At 41.6% G+C, this 21073-nt stretch overlaps 5 protein-coding genes across 7 annotated transcripts; 2 read left to right on the forward strand and 3 right to left on the reverse strand.

Annotated features, from left to right (window-relative positions):
* Positions 1-2: 2 nt before the first annotated feature.
* Positions 3-2840, reverse strand: LOC109634271 (Golgi apparatus membrane protein TVP23 homolog B-like). Its single transcript, XM_020094656.2, has 7 exons — positions 2749-2840; positions 2481-2548; positions 2255-2399; positions 1657-1746; positions 1159-1284; positions 921-1049; positions 3-842 (listed from the first exon to the last, which is right to left on the reverse strand). Exons 1-7 carry the CDS (start codon positions 2758-2760, stop codon positions 816-818), a joined length of 597 nt encoding a protein of 198 aa, XP_019950215.1. The 5' UTR covers positions 2761-2840; the 3' UTR covers positions 3-815.
* Positions 2841-3433: 593 nt separating this feature from the next.
* On the reverse strand, positions 3434-8218 carry LOC109634269 (proton channel OTOP2). Of its 2 annotated transcripts, XM_069525418.1 has the most exons (8): positions 7969-8218; positions 6809-6875; positions 5898-6268; positions 5657-5793; positions 5504-5562; positions 4927-5069; positions 3982-4829; positions 3434-3892 (listed from the first exon to the last, which is right to left on the reverse strand). In XM_069525418.1, the coding sequence occupies exons 1-8, from the start codon at positions 8216-8218 to the stop codon at positions 3722-3724; spliced, it is 2046 nt and encodes a 681-aa protein (XP_069381519.1). In that variant the 3' UTR covers positions 3434-3721. The 2 variants fall into 2 exon arrangements, with proteins under 2 accessions (XP_069381519.1, XP_019950210.1); XM_020094651.2 differs by lacking the exons at positions 6809-6875; positions 7969-8218 and adding an exon at positions 6429-6446 and having other exon boundaries at positions 5898-6344.
* On the forward strand, positions 8217-13319 carry ush1ga (Usher syndrome 1Ga (autosomal recessive)). The gene is made up of 3 exons (XM_020094653.2): positions 8217-8380; positions 11388-11841; positions 12380-13319. The coding sequence occupies exons 1-3, from the start codon at positions 8217-8219 to the stop codon at positions 13178-13180; spliced, it is 1419 nt and encodes a 472-aa protein (XP_019950212.1). The 3' UTR covers positions 13181-13319.
* A 1645-nt stretch (positions 13320-14964) lies between these two features.
* LOC109633972 (tripartite motif-containing protein 16-like) lies at positions 14965-18684 on the forward strand. Of its 2 annotated transcripts, none has more exons than XM_020094182.2 (6): positions 14965-16302; positions 16516-16611; positions 16706-16939; positions 17185-17356; positions 17695-17769; positions 17854-18684. In XM_020094182.2, the coding sequence occupies exons 1-6, from the start codon at positions 15892-15894 to the stop codon at positions 18387-18389; spliced, it is 1524 nt and encodes a 507-aa protein (XP_019949741.1). In that variant the 5' UTR covers positions 14965-15891; the 3' UTR covers positions 18390-18684. The 2 variants fall into 2 exon arrangements, with proteins under 2 accessions (XP_019949741.1, XP_019949742.1); XM_020094183.2 differs by having other exon boundaries at positions 17185-17353.
* A 128-nt stretch (positions 18685-18812) lies between these two features.
* On the reverse strand, positions 18813-20762 carry amn (amnion associated transmembrane protein). The gene has a single exon (XM_020094184.2). It carries the CDS (start codon positions 20226-20228, stop codon positions 18813-18815), a length of 1416 nt encoding a protein of 471 aa, XP_019949743.2. The 5' UTR covers positions 20229-20762.
* Positions 20763-21073: the final 311 nt, after the last annotated feature.

A 21073-nucleotide genomic window follows, 5' to 3' on the forward strand; every position in this document is an offset into this window, starting at 1 on the left:
CATTAATAAGTCTCACATTTCAAAAATGTGAAAAACTTTATTGTCTCATTTACTAAACAGACCTGAGTAAATGAACAGTTTTTGTACAAAACCGGAACCGATTCACAACACTTCTCCCTCCCATACCCTGGAATGTCAGTTATAATACAGTTTGATTTCAAAAAGAAAAAATTGGTATAAATACCCACATCCTAGGTTTGATTAGTAGCCACTTACAAAATGATTTGCGTGTTCCCAAAATATCCCTTTCACATTCATAGATTCTGCCTGACAGCAAACAGTAACAAAACTTCAAGTCAAAAGGAAACTCATTTGACGCTTCAATATTTGGAACAAAAGTGCCCTGATTTCCGTGCATTTATAACATCACCCTCTTAATGTTAATGTTTCCAATACCATACGTCTTACTGCTGGAATACATCTGGTTGTGTGTGTGTTTGATGGTTGTGTTCAGTTTCTGAGTTGTCTTGTTGTGATCTTGTGTTAATGTAATTTGTTCAGAGATTACAAAAGACACCTTGATGTCAATGAGATCACCTGACTAAATAAACTGCAGTCAGAAGACATCACTGAACTCTACACTGATGAACTGTTAGAATAAATTAGTGAAATTTGCTCTAGGAACTGTATTTAAATTGGAATTTACAGAAAACCTAGGGAAATCTTCAAACAAAGAATCCAGAGAAAACGACACATACAAAATCTCTTCACCCTCAGAAAGGACCAGCCACCTTTTAAACTTGAATCAAGCAAATGTGTTCATCCAGTCTTCTTCTCCATTACACTGCAGATTGGTTGTGATGTCCCCCTCAAATTCATGGTCCCTCGCCTTTCTTCATTGCCTGGAGAAAAAAAAAGATACATTTGACAATTAGTTGGATAAAATGTAGGAGAAGAAGCCTAGAATTAAATGTACATACCCGTTTTAAAATCTGGACACCAAGGTAGTTCTTTGCGATGCTTCCCAGGCTGGACTTTCCGCCCACCTTGCATCTGACATAACCGTACAAGTTGGCCCACTGTAAAATCATGGCCATTATCACAACAGCCTGTTTGGGGGAAAGAAAAATCACAAGCAGGAATGAGACATAAACAAAACAAATGTCTGTTCAGGTATTAAGACTGAGAAAAATTAATACACAGAGATTCCGAACTGACCAGCCATTTAATCTTAAAGGAGAAGATGGCACTGAACACCATGATGAACCAAATGACGGGGAACACGATAAGTCCGAGCCAGAAGATCCGTGAATCAGCACTGGATGCTATGTTCCCACTGTGTGTCTGCTCACAAAAGGAAACAAGGAGGACAGTGCAATTGATTAATGTTACACAACCTTCAATTGTCTATTAAGGCCATGTAGTTATATTATATGGCGATAATCTTGTAACTTACGATGCTGGAAACCACATACACCATAACTTGCACCATTTAAAAGTGACAGGAATACACTCGCCTGTGAATTACTTTGAATATCCCTCTATTAACTGAGATCACTGTGACTCTACAGAATGCTGGCTTTGTTTGCTGACATAATCATGTTTAATTGTAAAATAGAACCATAATGATGGAGGTTAATTATCTTGTGTTTCCAACTGTGCTGCATGAAAGCTGAAATGGGCTCTGTGCAAACACCAGCCCACTCTTCTGCTTACCTTCCTCGACTCAAACACCCAGTGGCTCCCTCCATCTTTATCCACCTGATTCCACCACCGAAGGCCGACCAGCAACCTGCCAGATACATTCTGAAAAAAGAGAAGGAATCTATACGTAAATAAAAACAAACAAAGATGCACAAAAAAAGAAAAGGAGAAACAGAGGACATGGATGTGAAAACATTTAAATAAAAGATAAAATATTTTTAGTTAATTAGTGAAACATATATTTAAATCAAACATAAGGTTCATTCGAAGACACTTTGATAATCAGCTAATCTTTTTTATCATTATTCACAAGAAACAATCAAAAGGAATATTGAATGTGAGTAATACATATTCTGTCATAGCAGCTTTTTATTATTGTGAGGATTGAATGCATTTTGTAACAGCTTTAGTTACCTCCACCAACGAAGTTTATGTGTTTGTCTGTTATGTGATTGTTTGTATGTTGGAAAACTGAATTACGCAAAAAAGCTACTGGACGGATTACCACGCAACTCAGTGGAAGGGTGATGAACTATTTACTATTTAGAAACAAATACGGTTTATACAATATAATTATATCTACAGTGAAAACCTAACCTGGGGCGCTCACCTTCACAGTCCAGAAGTCACATGACAGCAGGAGGATGATGGTGACCATGGACACGATGAAACGACTGCTGATGACGTCACAAATCAAGTAGATCAAAATGGCACTTGTTCGGAAGAAGAGGTGGAAGAATGACGCCAGAGGGTGTCTGGAACACAGGTTCTCACTTTAGTCTTTAGAGTTTAAAGTCAAACACTCGCTCAAAATACAGTTGACTTCAACGACTCACTTGATTTTAGACGACCGTGGTTTGTTGTGGTCGTAATCCTCCCCGAAGAGAGGAGCATCCTGGGAGTCCTGAGGACATACACACATTAGCACGTTGACGCTAAAGCTAACAAACCGAGCTCTTCGTTCTTTTAGCTTAGTTCGTATTTTTACATTCGATGCAGTCGTGAATATTGAATTCTGCGATATTAACCAAGACTTTCTGCACCATATTCGAACACATGAGTTTTCAGTAAAATGTCACAGAATCGAATTTGTTGTGAGGTTACCTGTCTCTGCATTTTGAACTGGGACAGTTCAGGATGTACTTCCTGGTGACGTGGATATAAACAAACCCGTGTGCTGAGGACCCTCGGTGAGTGTGGCTTGAAACGTGCCTGACTCAAAGGTAAGCATTCGGGACCATCTTTTGGATTATTGTTATAATATAAATGAGTTGGCCTCTTGTACTTTAGTGGTGTAGGTTGTCTCCAGAGGCTTAGGTCTACATGTTTATTTACAGGGTTTGATTAATTGGTGGTTTATACTTGTTCATTCTGTCATATGAGCTTTATATCAATCCGATGCTTGGTTTCTTGATAGATTCAATAATATTTGGTTCATACAACCGGAAAATCATCGAATGTGCCTATTAAGCCTATTAAGATATGAAGTTATATTGCAAGAAAAACAAAATGTACAGGCTGGAATATGAGACCCAACCAATTCTTTGTCAATCATTAATTGCAGATTAATTATCTATAAACCAACTAACATATCATGATCAATTGTGTTCAGCTCCAATAAAAACCTGTCTTTAAATTGGGCAAGACGAGATGCCAGCAATCTGAATTTCCTTTTATTAATAATAATGCCCCTCTAATGCCACTTCTCCACCTCCTCCTCTTACTACTATTACTAACAACAATAATAATAATAATATATAGGACAATAACTTGTTCCCTTTCATTCATCTTCTTTTATTGCTTGCCTTTATTTTTTGAACATACAGCATGAAACATTAAATTGCACAAGGTTAGCATATGTACGTTTGTTAAAATAGTATGGTGAATACATTTTCACTGTTAAATGTTCAGGTTATATCATAATGAGCAATATCAAAGTGATGACATTTGTCAAGTACTTCACAGACAGAGAGAACTAATTACTTCATTTTAGAGAAATAACAGAGCATCGTCAGAACAAAGTACATCCACAATTTGTACAAAACAGTTTTACAATTTCTTTCTTCCTTCTGCAGTGTTACGAAGTCATAAAAACCTCAAACAGACTGGCGACTGAATGCATGCGGTAAAAGATCCCAAAAGGAAGTCCAACATTGACAACAGCAGCCCACATGTTGAAGTTGTAGAATTCAGTTTCAGTGTCATGGTCGAACTGGGGACGAGCACCGAACGCCGGCATGATCCACAGCTGTGAGAGAAAGGAAAGACAGAGCAGGTTGAGTATTTGGTTAATTTTCAAACAGTCAACCTGAGGCAGTGAGGGTGAATGGTACTTACTATGACGTTTCCCAGCAGCAGAAACACACAGACCTCCTTCAACACCCTTCTCTTCCATGACAGTTTGGGTCTGTGCTCAGCTGTGTGTCCGTGCAGGCCGTGCTCTGTGGATACTGGGTTTGGCTTTTTTTCCATGTCTGATTCTTCAAGGCTGCTCAGCTCTTTGCCAGGCTGCAGCACGTACGGATTTAAAACCACAGTGACCGTGTGCACTTCGTGGAAGGGCTCCCGATGCAGCCCCTCGATTATGAAAAAGTTCTGCAGGCCGAGCTGGACCACCATCAAGATAGCCCAGGCCAGGTTCAGCCTGTTTAAGTAGCCTTTGGCCTGAGTTGCAATCATGGCTACGATGGTGTAATAGCTGATGATGAATTGTCCCAGTGAGGCCCCCACCAGCAGCCCTACATCTAAGCTGCGCGTGGGGTTTTTCTCAGAAACATGCTCTCGGTGGTCGACCTTGTAGATCGCGCAGCCAATCACAGACGAAATGGACATCAAGGTCACGATGACGATATTCATGACAAAGTGCATCATCACAGCCTTGTCATTATCATCGTCACCACTGCTTTCCTTTTTCATTTCCACCTCATATGCGATGAAGGTTGCCAGACCTGCCACAACTAAGAGAACTCCTGCCACCGGGCCGAGGAATATATCCTTCAGACTGAATTTGATTTTGTGGTGGGCGTGTTCATCTGCCACTCGACTTACATTTTTCCACATCACGTAGGCCATGGCAGAGGCAAAGAGACTGTACTCGATATTGAAGGGGTACAGGTAGTAATAGGCCTCCTTGAAGATGCTACATGACGTGTGGCTGCACTTGCACTTACTGTCTCCGTAACTTGCTGTAAGACAACAGAGCATAGGGAGAGAGGAAGATTATGTTGTTGTATTTTTTATTATTGATTTATTTAATCTCCTTTAATCGCTTGAATGGATTACCTTTAAAAATGTACTGGCTTCGCGCAGAGAGTTTGGTGATGTTCTCTGGATCATCAGGAACGGTTGTTTGGTGAAGGGACTCCTCGGTGACCGCTGTCATCCACACGACCAGATTTGTGGAGAGGGTGAGCATCAGCCCACAGCTGAAAAAAGATGAGACACACAAGAGGAAACACAGATCAGAAAACAGCAGCAAGATAAGATCGGATTTTCTGGGTCATTATATCCCATGTCAGATTAGAATGATACTCTGATATAGTTTGAACCAAAGCTGGTTTGAGCTTAATCAAAAATAATTGCCAACAATCCTAAGAGTTAATTGATGATTTAATTTAGGGTTTTCAGTTTCAGCAAATTGATATGTTCTGTCTTTCTGAATTTTCATCACTTAGAGAAAGTAATAAAACTAGAATAGAACTCAGTGGAGCACATACCTCCACAAAGGCTAAAGAATTTCCTCATGAAACAACATTTAAACTCACTAGATCCAAATGTTTAGCACCAAATTCGTGAATATAAGTCCCTTAAACATGCCTGCATATTTACAAAGACAAAGAGAAAGGAATTTATCACATACCGTGTTATATTCCTCTGTAGCTGCACACAGTCCTTTGCGTGGATCCAGAAGAAGTACGTCTGCAAATTGATTTTCACAATTAGCTTAATATTTTACAACCTTAATATATGTAAATCTACAAAGTGACCCATGTAACGTTTAGGCGTGTTTTACCTGCACAAGTATGAAAACAAGTTGCACGACAGGGAATGCAACCTTAACAGCAGAGTCACAGTGGAGGTAGCCCACATAGCTGGCTATCTTAAAAATATCCATGATAATACTGAGCAGACCAAACAGCACAAGTCCCCCTGAGGGAAAGAAGAACATGTATAACAGGAGACATTTTTTAAACCTTTCAAAATCACTTTGTTAAAAAAACTCTTCATTCTCAAGCAAGTGGAATATTATTTACCTCTGAGCCACACCGGTCCAGCGTGGGCATCCTGGTAAACAACAGCGTTTTCTTTCCTGGCCGTGAGGATGATATAATAAATCATCCAAAGGGAGGTGAGGAGAAGAAGGACGATGAGGTAAATCTGCAGGTCTGTCGTTTTGATGTCCACATCGCTGTGAGCAGTGCCACTGGCCAAGGTGCATCCCAGGATCAAAACGTTGAGACAGATGACCCCAGACAAAATCCATCCCCAGTTATGACCCTTCTCCCTCCCGACCCCACTGGAAGGGGTGTTCAGGTCGGGTTCACATGTGCCCCCCGCTTGACTCTGTACATTGATGTTGTTGGACAGGTGGGCCTCCTCCGTCTCCCGGTCTTTGGCCGTCATTCTGCATGGTTCACAGGGATTGCCATCGGTCAAACAGTTGCAGGGATGTCCGGTGTTCAAACACATGTTCCTTCTCCCTTAGATCAATTCACAAATGAGTGTTTTCTGTTGTTTGCATCTGGCTGGATGCAAAACATTACAGGTTTAACAAGTACACCCACTGGCTGGCTTCCTTTAAAGACGATCACGCCCAAGTGAAACTTTTCCATGGACCCAAAATCAGCATAATTGTCACCCTGTCCGTGCTACACAAAAGAGCAGTTTCAAATCAACATATGGGATTTAATTTCCTCCTTTTGTGTCTCTTATTTTGGCAAGCAATGCATGTCAACAGGGCTGCACTGAATAAGAACCCCCACCCATGTTAATAGGGATTAACTGTACCATTTTCATTGAAGTTACCTCTCCATCTCCGCTAAAATCAGGAATAATATCAGGACAACTGAAAATTGCTTTTTATCATTTTCTAAAATTGAGCAGTTCAACAAAGCAGTGACCTCCTAAAGATAAAGGAAAGGTTTCAAGATACCTGTAAACCTACCTGATGTAGTGTGATCCTGGGGGCAGTCTGAGCACCACGGCTTTTATATGCCTCCCAAAACAGTTTACTGTAGAGAGAGTCATAAATCCAAATGAATCTGTTATGAAAAACACCATATTATTACCAAACACAGCGTGTTATGCACAAAATAACAATCTGAAGTTCAAAAGATGTTTCTCGGAAAAACCTTTTCTCACAAATTCCAAAATACAAGAAACCGGTTCTTTTCCAGGTAAACAGCACTTCTTTTGATTTTGTACAAATAGATTTTTGATAATGTCAGTCACTTTTAGCAGCAGGCACAAAATACATGCAGCTGTAAATATAAATGCTGTTGTGTTTATTAACATTGATCTCCTTGTCTACCTGCAGGTGACCACCATGTGTTACAGAAACGTGATCTGAATTCTCTTATATGCGTAACAGGCAATAATTGTTGAATCATTCTGATTCTGTGCTTGAGGGTAATTCTTTGAGCTCATTGAAGAGATGTGCCTCGGCATCGTCTCACAGCAAAATGCCTGAGGTGTAGTGCATGAAAAGCCCAGCCACTATCTGTGCCTATTGTTATGGAGGTTTCAATTGGGTTGAATGTGTGAGGACATCAGTCTCTGAGCCACTGCTTCTGATATGCCTTGGTCATACTTCATCAGGGTGTGGCTGACAACAGTGGTACTTGTTTTTGTTGCATCATGAAAACCTTTCTCGTCCACGGTCATGTTTCATAGTACATCTATTCAGAAACATAAGTCAAAATTAGAACAATGTTTTATTGAACAGGATCACAGTTGCACAATTCTTTGTTTCAAATGTCAGTGCTCATCATTTCACAACTTTGGTACAATTGGTGGTTTGTCTTCCACCTTCATTCCAGAATGAGTTTGAAACCATGAAGGAAATGTTTTCAGATTTTATAACCTTTAGTAAAAACGGAAATATCCCACCAGTTTAGATTAATATACAAATTTCATAGCCAACACAATGAGCATCTTTTGAACACCTAAAATACAGTTGTATCTGCATACAGCTACAAATTCACTAAGCTAAAGGATAATGTATTTTTTTGGCACAGGCAGAAGAACATTAAAAGATAAGGTCATGTCCCAGTTTTGCCACACTTAGTCTGATATGTATATTCTGTGTGGTTTCACTCTACAGACCAGAGAAGTCCCTCATCTGGACCACTTTGACCACCGGGAGCACTGTTGCACGCTCTGCGCACTGCTGCGTCCTTGGATACCGGCGACGCGCTCTGCCTGTCTCTCCTGCACCGTCCAGCAGCCGGAGAACCAGCGGGGGCGAATGGGAACTCCAGCCGGTCTGTTCCCACCTAATGCCCGCATGAAGACAACGACGATGGTGTTGATGAAGCGGAAAGGAGTCGAGCAGGGCGGACAAACTGTGCGCCATGAATGACAGGTACCACAAGGCGGCCCGGGACGGCTACCTGGACCTGCTGAAGGAGGCGACGCGGAAGGATCTCAACGCGCCGGATGAGGATGGCATGACACCGACGCTATGGGCTGCCTTTCACGGCAACCTGGAGGCTCTGCGGCTCATCGTGGCGAGGGGGTGGGTAGAAAGTTTATGACTAGTGTGAGTGTGGTTTGCGTGAAACCTTATTTAGGCTGACACCACCTCGCTCACTTAATGTCCATGATGCCATTTCATGTTATTACTGATGATCCTCTGTTGCTTTGCAAATTATGCAGAATAAGGAAAAATATTGAGATTTTAAGTACCCCACTTAAAGAATATATACAAATTCAATATATTGTGAGATATTTGTCAAACGATTACAAAATTCCTCTTTACACTGACAATGCACCACTAACAATGAGGGTTACCTCTCAAACCCTGCACAAGAGCTTGTTTTGTACCTGTGTCATAACCCTATTTCCATGTTGGGCCAACATTATATTTGAACAAAACACTCACACGATGAAAGCAGTCATATATCCAGAAACAGTTTTATTTTCTTTAACATCAGAATATATTCTAAATCTTACATAAAGCGTTGTGTCCTAATTAATAGGTAAAATATTTAGAACATTAGTGTTTTATAAGATTAGAATTGAGGTTTTTCAATAGGCTGATGGTTGTGTAACCCTCACAAACACCTTCTGGAGGTCATAGACTTTGATTAATACCAATGCATCATGATAAAAGATTTGTTATTATCACAGCTTCATTGGTATTGATTTTGGAAGCAGCGAACAATTCCATACCATTTAACATGATGACACTGTTCAAGGTCGACAGGTCTGTGCAGCTGATGTTCTGCATTAATAAAAACAAGAACATCTATGTTGGCCTATAAAACAAAATATATGGGATATATCTAAAAAAGCAATCAGTGTTTCAGTGTAGTTTACCAAATAAACAGTAAACACTTATTTCAATGGTGCATTATGGCACTAATACAATTCACTTGTGTTTCACTTGTGTTTCACTTGTTGTGTGTTTTTCATTATGAAATACAAAGTTCTTGCAGGGACTTTTTGAGGGCTAATCTGACACCAATATAAGTTGTAATTGAGGCTTAATATTTTACAGTTTTCAACTGAACTATGGATAACTGCAAATTAAAAACTTACAAATACAGCAAATATATAGAACTCTAAAAGTTTTCATATCAGCAAATAAACACTAACACTTATATGTCTGTGGCTGATTTTTAACATTCAACCGGTTTATTTGTTACATTACCTTTTTTTTTGTGAATCAGCTACTGAAAGAAAACATGCAGGACTTTCATTAGCAAAGTGTTCATGGACAGTTGGGACAAGGAGACACACAACGGCCCACTCCTCATGTTTTCTGGCTGACCTGGTTTGCTTGCCAGCCAGAAAAATGGGCCCATTATGAGTCAGCTTAATTGAGTCAACTTTGTGAGAGACTTTGCTGTGAAATGTCATTCATCAGCGTTTAGTTAACTGAACGCAAAATATCAGAACTTCGGCAAAAGGCAGAAAAAATGTCCAGCAGCTTTTCTGTAGGTGATAATAGTCAATTCACCATTTCCCACGGATTAAGTGTAAACAAATAACTGGAGGCATTCAGCTGTACATTCTCCCCTGAATGACATAAGGTCATAAAATGAAACATTAATAGCGGCCATAATGTTTCACAGAGGCACCAGACTCGTGAGACCCAGGGATATATTGAAGAGAAGTTAAATGCTGCTGTGTAATTTTCATGGGAACGAAGCCGTGCTGTTCTATATTTGGCATATATATAGTAGTGGGCGCCCTGCAGTATAACATCAAGCTGTGAAAATGCAAACAGCCGATAATAAGTGAGCAGACCTATCAAATCTGAGGTCAACATTTTACAAGGACACATATAAATTATGGCACATAAAGCTATCGTGTTGATGGCTCCTAACAATGACAAGCGTATTGTTTAATCTGAGTGCAGAGGGTGATAAATGTTTCATCTCAACATAAAAATTTAACATTGCTAATTGCTGTTTATCTTTTCTCATCAATTTGTATCACAGATTATTTTATGTCCCTTCATGTATATGCCCTGCAGGGTTAGCGGTGTCATGAGCTTTGTTTTATTGTCACTTTCAGGGCTACACATACAATCCGTCCTGCATAAATGATAACAGCCATTCCTCTGTACTCAAGCAGCCGACGATCCTGAAAATCATTTTGCTTTATCGTTTAAACCACTTCCTGTCCAGAGAAAGAAAGAGCAGGGAGCTGAAATCAGAGTGGTGCTTTGCCAATCGCTGCCCAGCTTAGGTCCAGCAGAGCTGTCACACATTCCCTGTGTGAAAAGCTCGCAACAATATGCATCAATAATAAATCTGCACTTCAACGGTAGCCTCACGTCCATCGTATCAAATATTCAGCAGTCTGTATGTGGCAACGTCGGAGGACGGGGGGAAGACACAAGACAGTTCAGTAAACATGTAAACGCAGAGGCTGTGGTGCCAATCAGATGTCTCTAAACTTAAAATAAACACAAATACATGAGAGAGAAGTTCAAATTGTACTTCTAAAATGTAGTTCCAGTAGTCACAAACAATCTGAAAACGCATCGTGTTTACCTTTGAATGTCAGTGATTGTCAGTAAGATGCTTTCTGTATATTACTTTTCACAAAGAGTTTTTCAATAAGCAAAAAAAGAGACAGAACTAGACAGTTGGAATTCAGGTGTATGATGGATAGAAAATTAGAAAGCACCATAGACATCTGTTTTTCACATCGTCCAACCAGCAGATACACTTTATGTTTTGACATGAGGAATTCACCATGACATCACGAGCTGTGCACAGTGGTGCTCTTTGAGTGAGTGAACCTATTCGGCCTCCCCCTGAAACTCGATACAGGTTGTGTAGCAGTGGTGCTGGCAAGCCTGTGGTCATATTACAGGCCGACAGCAACAGCGCAGCACACGTAGAGGTAACCCTGAGGTCGTGGACCGTCAGGGGTAAACATGTTTGCAGTTCCTGCATAACAGTTCATACATGTTTTTCTACACAGTAAAAGCATCCTTTTTAAATGAAAATATTTATTCAGTAAATATGACATGAGTTTGTAGCTAATATGTTTCTCATGGTCCCCAGAGGAAACCCCGACAAGTGTGACATGTGGGGGAACACGCCGCTTCACCTGGCGGCTGCCAACGGTCACCACAACTGCCTCTTCTTCCTGGTGTCTTTTGGTGCCAACATATGGTGCCTGGACAACGACTACCACACGCCGTTGGACATGGCCGCCACAAAGAATCACATGGATTGCGTCCGCTACCTGGATTCCATCGCGGCCAAACAGACGGGCCTCAACCCCAAGCTGGTCGGCAAGCTGAAGGACCGGGCGTTTCGTGATGCCGAGAGACGGATCAAAGAGTGCATGAAGATGCAGAAGAAACACCAGAAACGCATGGAGCAAAAGTTCCACAAGGAGGCGTCTGAGGCGTCTGCATCTGACGTCATGAGTTTTTCCAGTTACACCAGCAGCTCTATTAGCCACAAGCTGCGCAGCTTCAATGCTGCTACCGTCAGTGTGCCATATTCACAGGTCAGGAGATTTATTAGACAATATCTACATTGATGGATTGTAGTTTGACCTCGTCTATTCCTAAACGAAACACCTGCATGCTTGCATAGTTCAGTTTCTCATCTTTCCCTCGTCTTCATTGCGCAATTTAGCATGACTGTTAAATGCTACCATGAACACAATGTTAACACTGGTATAGTCATTACTATGTTCACAATCTTAATTTAATGTAGCTAATTACAACTTAACACAAATAAAAATAAAACTGAAGGGATTCCCAAAGATATTACAGTTCATCATCTAGCGACCTTGAATGTTTGTAAAAGAATTCATGGCAATCTGTCCAATAGTCAACTGACTGACTGACCAATAAATTATATTGATATGGTTTCCTTAGCAGTATGCCGCTAGTGGCTGCTAATTTAATAGCATACATGGCATGAAACTAGTACCTATGAGAAAAACATGGGATTTATTCTCAAAGCTTTTAAAACAGTGTGATGATGTAAGTTATTCACTGGCTTTAAGAATATTCACTGTTGTGTTCCTGTCCTGTCAGGCTACTCTCCATGCCACAAATCGAGGGAAGACAAAGATACAGAAGAAGCTGGAGAAGAGGAAACAAGGAGACGGGTCCTTTAAAATCTATGAAGACGGACGAAAGAGTGTGCGCTCCCTCTCTGGACTTCAGCTGGGCAACGATGTCATGTTTGTCAAACAGGGGACGTATGTAAACCTGAAGGACCGCGGCCGCCGCAATGTCCGTGACATGTTCCCCAGAGACAATGACGATGCCATTTCACGTGCCATGAGCGAGCCGGATCTCCACAGGTCCGATGTAGACTATTCTGAGATCAGCACCGACTCGGGACATGATTCCCTGTTCAACCGGCCCGGTCTGGGCACCATGGTCTTTAGGAGGAACTATGTGAGTGGGGGGATGTTTGACATCAGTGGTCGGGATGACACCAGTGCAGACCAGTCCGGCAGTAATGTGCGCTTACGCAGTCGGCTGCAGCCATACCCGAGTCTAGATGAAGACAGCATCGGCAGCGCACGCAGCCTACAGGAGAGGAACGTTGAGGAGCTGCCCTGGGATGAAGTTGAGTTAGGGCTGGACGATGATGATGAGCCGGAGACAAGTCCTCTGGAAGTCTTCCTGGCTTCACAGAGCATGGGTGAGTTTAACTCCATCTTCAAGAGGGAGAAGATTGATCTTGAAGCACTGCTGCTGTGCTCTGACCACGACCTTAAGAGTATCCACATCCCCTTAGGCCCGAGGAAAAAGATCTTAGAAGCCTGTAAGAGACGGCTGGAGACCATAGAGGACCCGGACCGCATCGAGGACACAGAGCTGTGATGTTTGACATTTTCATTTGCACAGTGTGGTGAGGAACAACAACATATTGTTTTTTTATGTTGTCTCTGTGCTCCAGCACACTGGATATAATGTGAAATAAAATACGTGAAGGAGTGCCAACATTCAACCTATATTTGAGTGTGTCCACATCAGATGAAGAGTGTGCGACTTATGGACCTTGCTATGGAAGAAGAATCTGCGTTTTTTAGATGGTGCAGCTGCACCTTGCTGGTGCAATCCTGCCTTTCTTGACGTGTCACCGTTGTGTTTGCAAATGTAATTTTCCACAAACACAATGTGGACCCGCTCATGGCTGGGCTATCTACTTGGGTCGGGTTCAGACACAAAAAACATAATGCCTGTTGGGTTGGAGTCAGGCTCGGTTCAGTTTTCTCTCAGGCTTGGTTGGGTTCGAACAGAACAGTCACACTCTAGGCTTCACTACAGTCAGCTGACTTCTTGCTTATTTTCGGGCCTTCGTTCCTCAGGTCTGGTTTTCATTAGCATTGAAGCATGTGTTACTTTAGATTTAGATAAAATGGCAAACCTTTCCGGTAAAGATCCTCCAGACAAAAACACTTGGCTGTTTATTTACTCCTGTTGTCGTGATGCATTATATTAAATCTGGAGGACAACATTTAGGACAGCATATAAGAAGAATGACTTTTTACTTTATGGATGTGAACATTCTCGAACACTCTTTTAAGTTAATATATCAGGATCATAACCTTGCAGGGATACGTTTTAAATTCATTTAGCTGGATTTGAGACGATAAATAAAAAAGAAATACCTGTCCAAATTTTAATGGACCGCTTCGGACAAGTTGCTTCTTGCTGTTTAGCCACTGAGAAAATGTGCTGTGTAAAGTGATCCTCTTTGGTTACAAACATGGATTCTCCAGCTATGTGCTCATCCATCTTTAAAGGTCAGTGGACCATTGTGGAGTGAATGTCACGGGGAGGACTTAATGATTTACCTCATCTTTTAACCCGGTGGTAACAAAGGAGAGATAATACTGTCAAGATGAATGCGTCCAGCAAGAAGACACGAGTGAGATAAATTCTTAACAGGATTGTTTTACAGCGCTGGCCTCAGGACGATCAGATCTGAAAATATCTCTGTAAGTCCACTGGTTGGAGGCCTCTGTGCTGCATGGTTTAACAAACTGAAAGACGATTATAGAGTGTAGTGTCGTGCAGTGTTGTTGAACACCATGTGGCTTTGTCAACAAAGAGTTGATTGTGGGGTCTGTGTCCCCTGAATGTGTTTGCCCCCGTGGGGTAAATCCTACCACCTCATTGCTTGTGCCTGTGCATTTGCTTAAAAGTGTATTTTTGTCCTAAAAAGACATTTGACATCGACTTTGTAACTTTACAATAACCATTGAGCAGCATTTTCATTTTCACATGCTTTTTCCTTGCTGATGCATTTTTGTCTCTGCAGGCCAATTGTTCATTGAGATTACTGTTGTGATTTTGTAAAACCCTGTAAAAACAGCATATTGAGATTATTTTATAAAACACTTTATTACTGCATACACTAGGAGGATTTTAAACCTTTGTATGTCACTCATGTCTGCCTTGACAATTTATCTTCCAACTGTTTTCATAGTTTGTCAAAATATTTAGTCCTGCACTTGTATATTATAGATTTTTTTAAAATGTAGTTTAATTTTAAATACAGATAATAATAATTTTCATGCTGTAAATTACTTGACTGATCAATCAATTCTTTTTCTGTACTGCACATATGTATAAAGACTAGGACATGTGAAAAGTATTCTCATATTATTTATTTTACAGCTTGGATTTGGATGTTTCTTACTCAAAATATGTAGAATATAAGAATCTCCACCTGACAAAATGTAATTGAACTATTACTGAACACATAATCTATTTTTTTAAATACAAAAAAAAACGAATATACATAACATGTCATATTATTACAGGTCAATGAACATCCTGTCACTGTTTAGTAAGCAATAATTTTACACTTCTGCCAAGAAGTGCGCGTGCGCGTGCGTGTGTGTGTGTGTGTGTGTGTGTGTGTGTGTGTGTGTGTGTGCGTGTGTGTGTGTGCGTGCGTGCGTGCGTGCGTGTGTGAGAAAGACACAAGAGTGGAAAAATACTTGTGTTGGCATCTGCAGTGATAATCCTGCTGTTGACTTACACAAAACACAGGCATCATTGCTCCGTGGCACGAAGGCAGGAAGTTGCACTGTAGATAAGCAGTTTTCTCTGTAAGCTCCATAACATTGTTATCAAAAGGAAATACTATTAAACTCTCCAGTGAAAGACAAATTTAAGACACCATAACCATAGATAATGCAGATGCCTTATATCCAGTCACCTTAGAATCAGAACCCAGTCTTTTCAATTGTTGAAAAAACACCTTCAGCTGAGAATGTGACGATAAAAGTAAATAAGAGGATGTTCATTCCCCTCCCCAGCGGCATGATGAACTCGTCATTTCCTCTGCATGATTTCCGCAATGTTCCGTTTGTCGTAAGCTTAGTGAGGCTGAATACAGGGCAGAGAGACATGGGTGTGGGGAAAGTTCTGGCTCTGTGCAAAATACCTTAGGCGTGGTTTTCAATTGATTCCACATGCACTCTGAGGGACTTCACAACTAAGAAAAGGCAAGAAAAAAGCAACAAGAAGCACACTGCTTGTCTTGCCATATCAAGATTAACGTGACCGGAGAAACACTCATGGCAATGCTCTGCAGTAACAAGGAGAATTTGAAGGATATTCAACACAATACCAACATAAAGGAGGAAACGGAGCAGCCAACCCTCGAGATGTGTGAGACTGTGGTCCCACAGGATGTGCCATGCGACTCCTGCATGGACAGCCCCAGCAAGGCCACAAAATCCTGCCTGACCTGCCTGGTTTCTTACTGTGAGGCCCACCTCAGACCACATCTGGAGAACACCAAGTTTCAAAACCACCGTCTGGTGGATCCCCTGCACGACGTCGACTGTCGGTTTTGTGAGGTTCACCGTCTTCCTCTGGAACGCTTCTGCCTGGTGGACGGCTGCTGTGTGTGTCCGGACTGTGAGAGCCAAGAGCACGAAGGGCACACGATTGCACCTGTAGGGGAGGCACGGACACAAATTGAGGTCTCAAACACACACGCACACAATTCAGATATATTGTGAAATTTAAGATTTTGGCTATGGCCCTATTTCATTTTCAAAAAAATGTGTTAATGGTTTTAAACCATGTGGATTTTATCCCTCAATCCGAGTATGTCAGTAATGGTCTTGCATTGGTTACTTTATAGTCCTATTTGAAAACTTGATGCAGCATCTGTTTGTGATGATTGTTTGCAGACTGAGATGCAGAAGAAACAAAAAGAGATCAACCAGAACACCTCAGCAGCTGGGAAAACCATTGAAAAGCTGCAGAGCAACAATGACTTAATAAAGGCATTTTACATATCTCACCATAATGGCCTAATTCAAGTGATGTTATTCTATTCTCATTATCATGTTCTACAACTGTTTTCCCCCTCACTTTCAGGCCTCAGTGCAGGAGGTTTGTGTATTCGTTGAACAGCAGTTTGCCAGCGTGCAGGCAGCTGTGAAGGAGGCCAGAAAAGAGGTGATGGAGGTGCTGGAGGAAGAACAGAGAAGAGCTCTCAGACAGGCGGATGGTATCCAGGCACATCTGGAGCAGAGGAGAACGGAACTGCTGAAGAATTTGGCTCAAATTAACAAAATGTCCAAGATCAAATCTGATGTCGACTTCCTGCAGGTACAAAATATATGAAATATTTGATATAGTGGTGTTTAAGTAGAGGAAATGTATGGCCAAGTAGGTGTCCACCCATGTTAGTCAAATGTGATCATGTGATCTGGAACTAGCACAGTGCAGAGTTGTCTCGCAGTGTTGACAGTGTAAACGCAGACAAGGATTTTAGTTTATTTCACAGCAAACAGTTCTGGATCATCAACTTAGTTTCACGTCATAACACCTGACACTTGTTGTCCTTGTTCTAGGAATATTCTGAGTGGAGGAAAGGAGCTTCAGATGTGGGTCTACCCAGTGTGCACATCAACCGCATGGACCATCTCAGCTCCTATGTACAAGTCCTGACTGATCCTACGCAGGAGCTGTGTGATGTGATTCTCTCTTCCTACCGGGACCAACTGAGCATGTTTTTTAAAGGTGGTGAGTGTATATTATTCTGGACACGTAACCTGATATCATAGGGCTCCTCGTGGTCTTTTTGGCAATGCCGGAAAAATGTGTCAGTTGGACCATCACTTTATGTGATATATTATATTATATTATATTTCGTTGTCCCCAGATGATGACTCATAATGACTTCCAACATTTTTTCAATCAATACCATGAGGTTCACATTTCTGGTTTTGGAGAAAATCGCTCAAGTACAGGGTACTTTGCAAGAGGTGATTAAAAGCTGCTGACATATGTGTAGAATCTGTTTTGTTATATTTGTCAGCTCAATGTATTCATTTTGTATTTATTCATTCTTCATAAACCAGGTACTAAATCCCTGAGGCCAGAATCTCAATCTCCATCCCTGGCTGATCCTGAAACCCGAGACGACTTTGTGAAATGTAAATGCACTAATATATTGTGTTGATTCATTCCTATCAATTTGTCTCATCAGCTACCAATCACAACTGTCCCTTTTATTGCAGACACAATCAGTTTGACCTTTGACCCAGACACCGCCCATCACTTCCTGCGAGTAACGGAGGACAACAGAAAGCTCACCAACACCAGCCCCTGGCAGCACAGCTACCCGGACCACCATGACCGCTTTGAGTATTGGCGGCAGGCTTTGACTTCGCAGAGCATTTACTTGGGGAGGCACTACGTCGAGGCAGAGCTGAGTGGGGAGGGGGCTCACGTGGGGGTCACATACAAGAGCATCGAGCGCAAGGGTGAGCATAGCACCTGTTGCATCACCGGGAACGACTTTTCCTGGTGCTTGGGGAGGAACAGCCAAGGTTTCTTTGCCTGGCATGCTGGTCTGGAGACGGCTCTGGAGGTTACTGAGGTCAAACGAATTGGACTGTATGTTGACTTCCATAAAGGCTCTGTGTCTTTCTATGATGTGAGTGGTCCTATGAAGCTGCTCCACAGATACCAGGCTGATTTCATTGAGCCTTTATATGTTATTGTCTGGCTGTCAAAGAAAGACAATGTAGTTTGTCTGGTTAATGCAGAATGATGCATGTTTCCCTATAAGTACCAGGTGCCATCACAGTAGAAACAGTGTCATAAATGTTTATTGATTTTACATGAGAACTTACAATTTCCTCATATGTCATTGACAGTTAAATTTACTGCCATCTAGTGGTATTTCTGCATCATGACCACAAGAACCCTGTGCAGCAATAGGTATGTTGGAATTTACTGCAGCTTTATGGTATTTTATTACGGCTCAGAGAAAAAAAAAAATTCCTTCTAACAATGATTTTATTTGTGTTACAAGTTCATTCAGTTAATAAAAGCTTAAGTGACTGTTTGTACTTGTGTAAGTCTATTTACATTGCTGAATTATTATATCATAAAGCTGTGGGACAATGTAATGTTTATGGAGGGTGTGTGAAATCTTCACATTGCAAAAGTACTTTGGAAATCATTAACATACCTAGGCATTAAAATCAGTTTCATTCTCATCATAAACTGGATTCACAAAGTACACACCACTTGTCTGAGTCATGGAAATTGGGTTCATTTCATTCCCGTGCAGACCAGGAAGGTCAGACATCACGTTGAGGTCGTCAAACATTGGGTTGTCAAATCCATGGTCAAGAGGCCCTACAAGGTCTCCAGTGTCGCTCTTTCTCTTGAAGCTCCTCAGAGAAGGCACAGACGGCATTGATGGCATTTGAACAACGCCCTTGTGAATCAGGGCGACCACAGTGATAATAAGCATAATCATGATCAAGACTCCAAATACAACTCCAACCACCATCCCTGCATTGCCTCCAGACTGGTTGTTACCAGAGGAGGCTTGAAGTTCAGTCGCAGCGATTCCGAGTTTAGAGCCATGGGAACGGGCATCCTCCAAGATCTCCCAGGCCAGAGCCTCTGACCGTGCTCCTGTCTCTCCGTCCATAATAACAACCTGGATCTCAGGTGTGCTACCGAAAGGGACGATCCCCATCAAACGTTGCGACTTGAAGACTTTAGACATGCCCAGCTGGATGGATTCATACTTAGGCCATACAAGAAAGAGCTGATGGATCCTTTGCCTGTAACTCTCTAGGTTGAAACCAGCAGCATAATGGATGGTGATGATGGCCCCGCATACCTCACAGCAGTGTCCGACAGGGAAGAGAGGCTTCTTGCAGTTCAGGGACGGGCATGTCACACTGCTACAGATCCGCTGACGGTTTACAGAGTTCCCACACTCACAGCCAGAAGGATCCCCGCAGCCTGGATTCCCAACAGTGACTGCAGAGGATCCGTGAAACTGCAGCCGACCTGAGCGTGAGCTAAGGTACTCAGAAAACTCAGATCTGCTGTCAAACACCTCCCCCAGCACAGACACGGATTTCACAGGGATGCTAGACTGACTGGAGCTGGTGTCCACTCTAAAGGAGGAGAGGGCTTTAAAAACGACCTCATCGTACTGGCAGGGGACGCTCTCCTCGTGGACCGAGAACAGGAAGTGTTGACGCTGCAGTTCATTCTGTGTTACACCTGCCTGCCACAGAGCTGGGTCAAACCACTGCAGAGAGTCTGAATCGTTGAACCGGGCAGTGACACCTTGTCCGCAGCCTGGATCTTGTCCTGACACAACATAAAATCCAGCTCCCTCATAAAGGATGAACTCTCCATCAACTGGCAGCCTCAGCTCCTGCACAGCATGCGCAGTCTCCAAAAACACAGACACTTTTCTTTGGGCTGAGAACTGAACTATGTCACTGCCACATGGAACAGCTCCTTTGTCCCAGTTGGTCTTGTTCTCGTAGTTGGTGTTGAGGATCCACTGCTTGTACAGGGCATCCGTTGCCCCGACAAGACAGAGGAGAAGGAGCACGTCTGGTCTTTTCAGCATCCTGAATGTTTGTGACACACTGAGCCAACACCAGGTGACCTTTGTTACCAAGCTTGTGACCAACACGAGTGCACGCAGCTTTAAAGTTGATGAGCTCTGTACCACATCAACCAGGTGACCTGTAAAAGATTTACACTTAAATCTGCAACAGACCAACTTTTCATTTCTTTTGTCTGCATGTTTACGTATGAGTATCCTGAATATTTTCTTTTTTTATCCTGAAAATGCATGTTACACTGATGTGGGTTTTATAATCTATTGTATTCCTTCATTCTTTACATATGATTCAGGCCAGAAGCTATGGTTGCAAGGTAGAGAAAACTTTTCCTATTAAATTCATTGTAAACGTTCAGGCTAACATTGGAAAGGAGCCAGCACAAACTATTCTCAATCTAATCAGTGCTCATTTTCTATTTTAAAATATCCCAATTTTATTAACATGTATGCAGTGCATGTAGTTTCATTTAATTTTTTGTATCTATTTCAAACATGTAAATAAAAAAGAAGAAATTATACAAGTGAAAAAAAAACTGAAAAAAGTATTATTTACAAACTGATGAGGACAAAAAAGGAAAGACAAATGCTTAGTGATTTAATGTACATATTCGAAAAGGAGTGAAAAGAATCTAAAATGTCTAAATATAAACTTAAAGTAGTTCATGCTCAGTCAAGGAAGCACACACATTATTAAGGCTTCTGGTCTCTCCTTTGAAGTTAAATGTACTTAAATTGCAAATATAACATTGACTTAAGTATAAAAACTAAACGTCTCTAGAGTCAAGATTAAAACTGTTTAAATGAATGAAACACAGAAACATCACAACACACAGTTTAATGAATTTAAA

Source organism: Paralichthys olivaceus, chromosome 5 (genome assembly GCF_024713975.1).
Source record: "Paralichthys olivaceus isolate ysfri-2021 chromosome 5, ASM2471397v2, whole genome shotgun sequence".
Lineage (NCBI taxonomy): Eukaryota > Metazoa > Chordata > Actinopteri > Pleuronectiformes > Paralichthyidae > Paralichthys > Paralichthys olivaceus.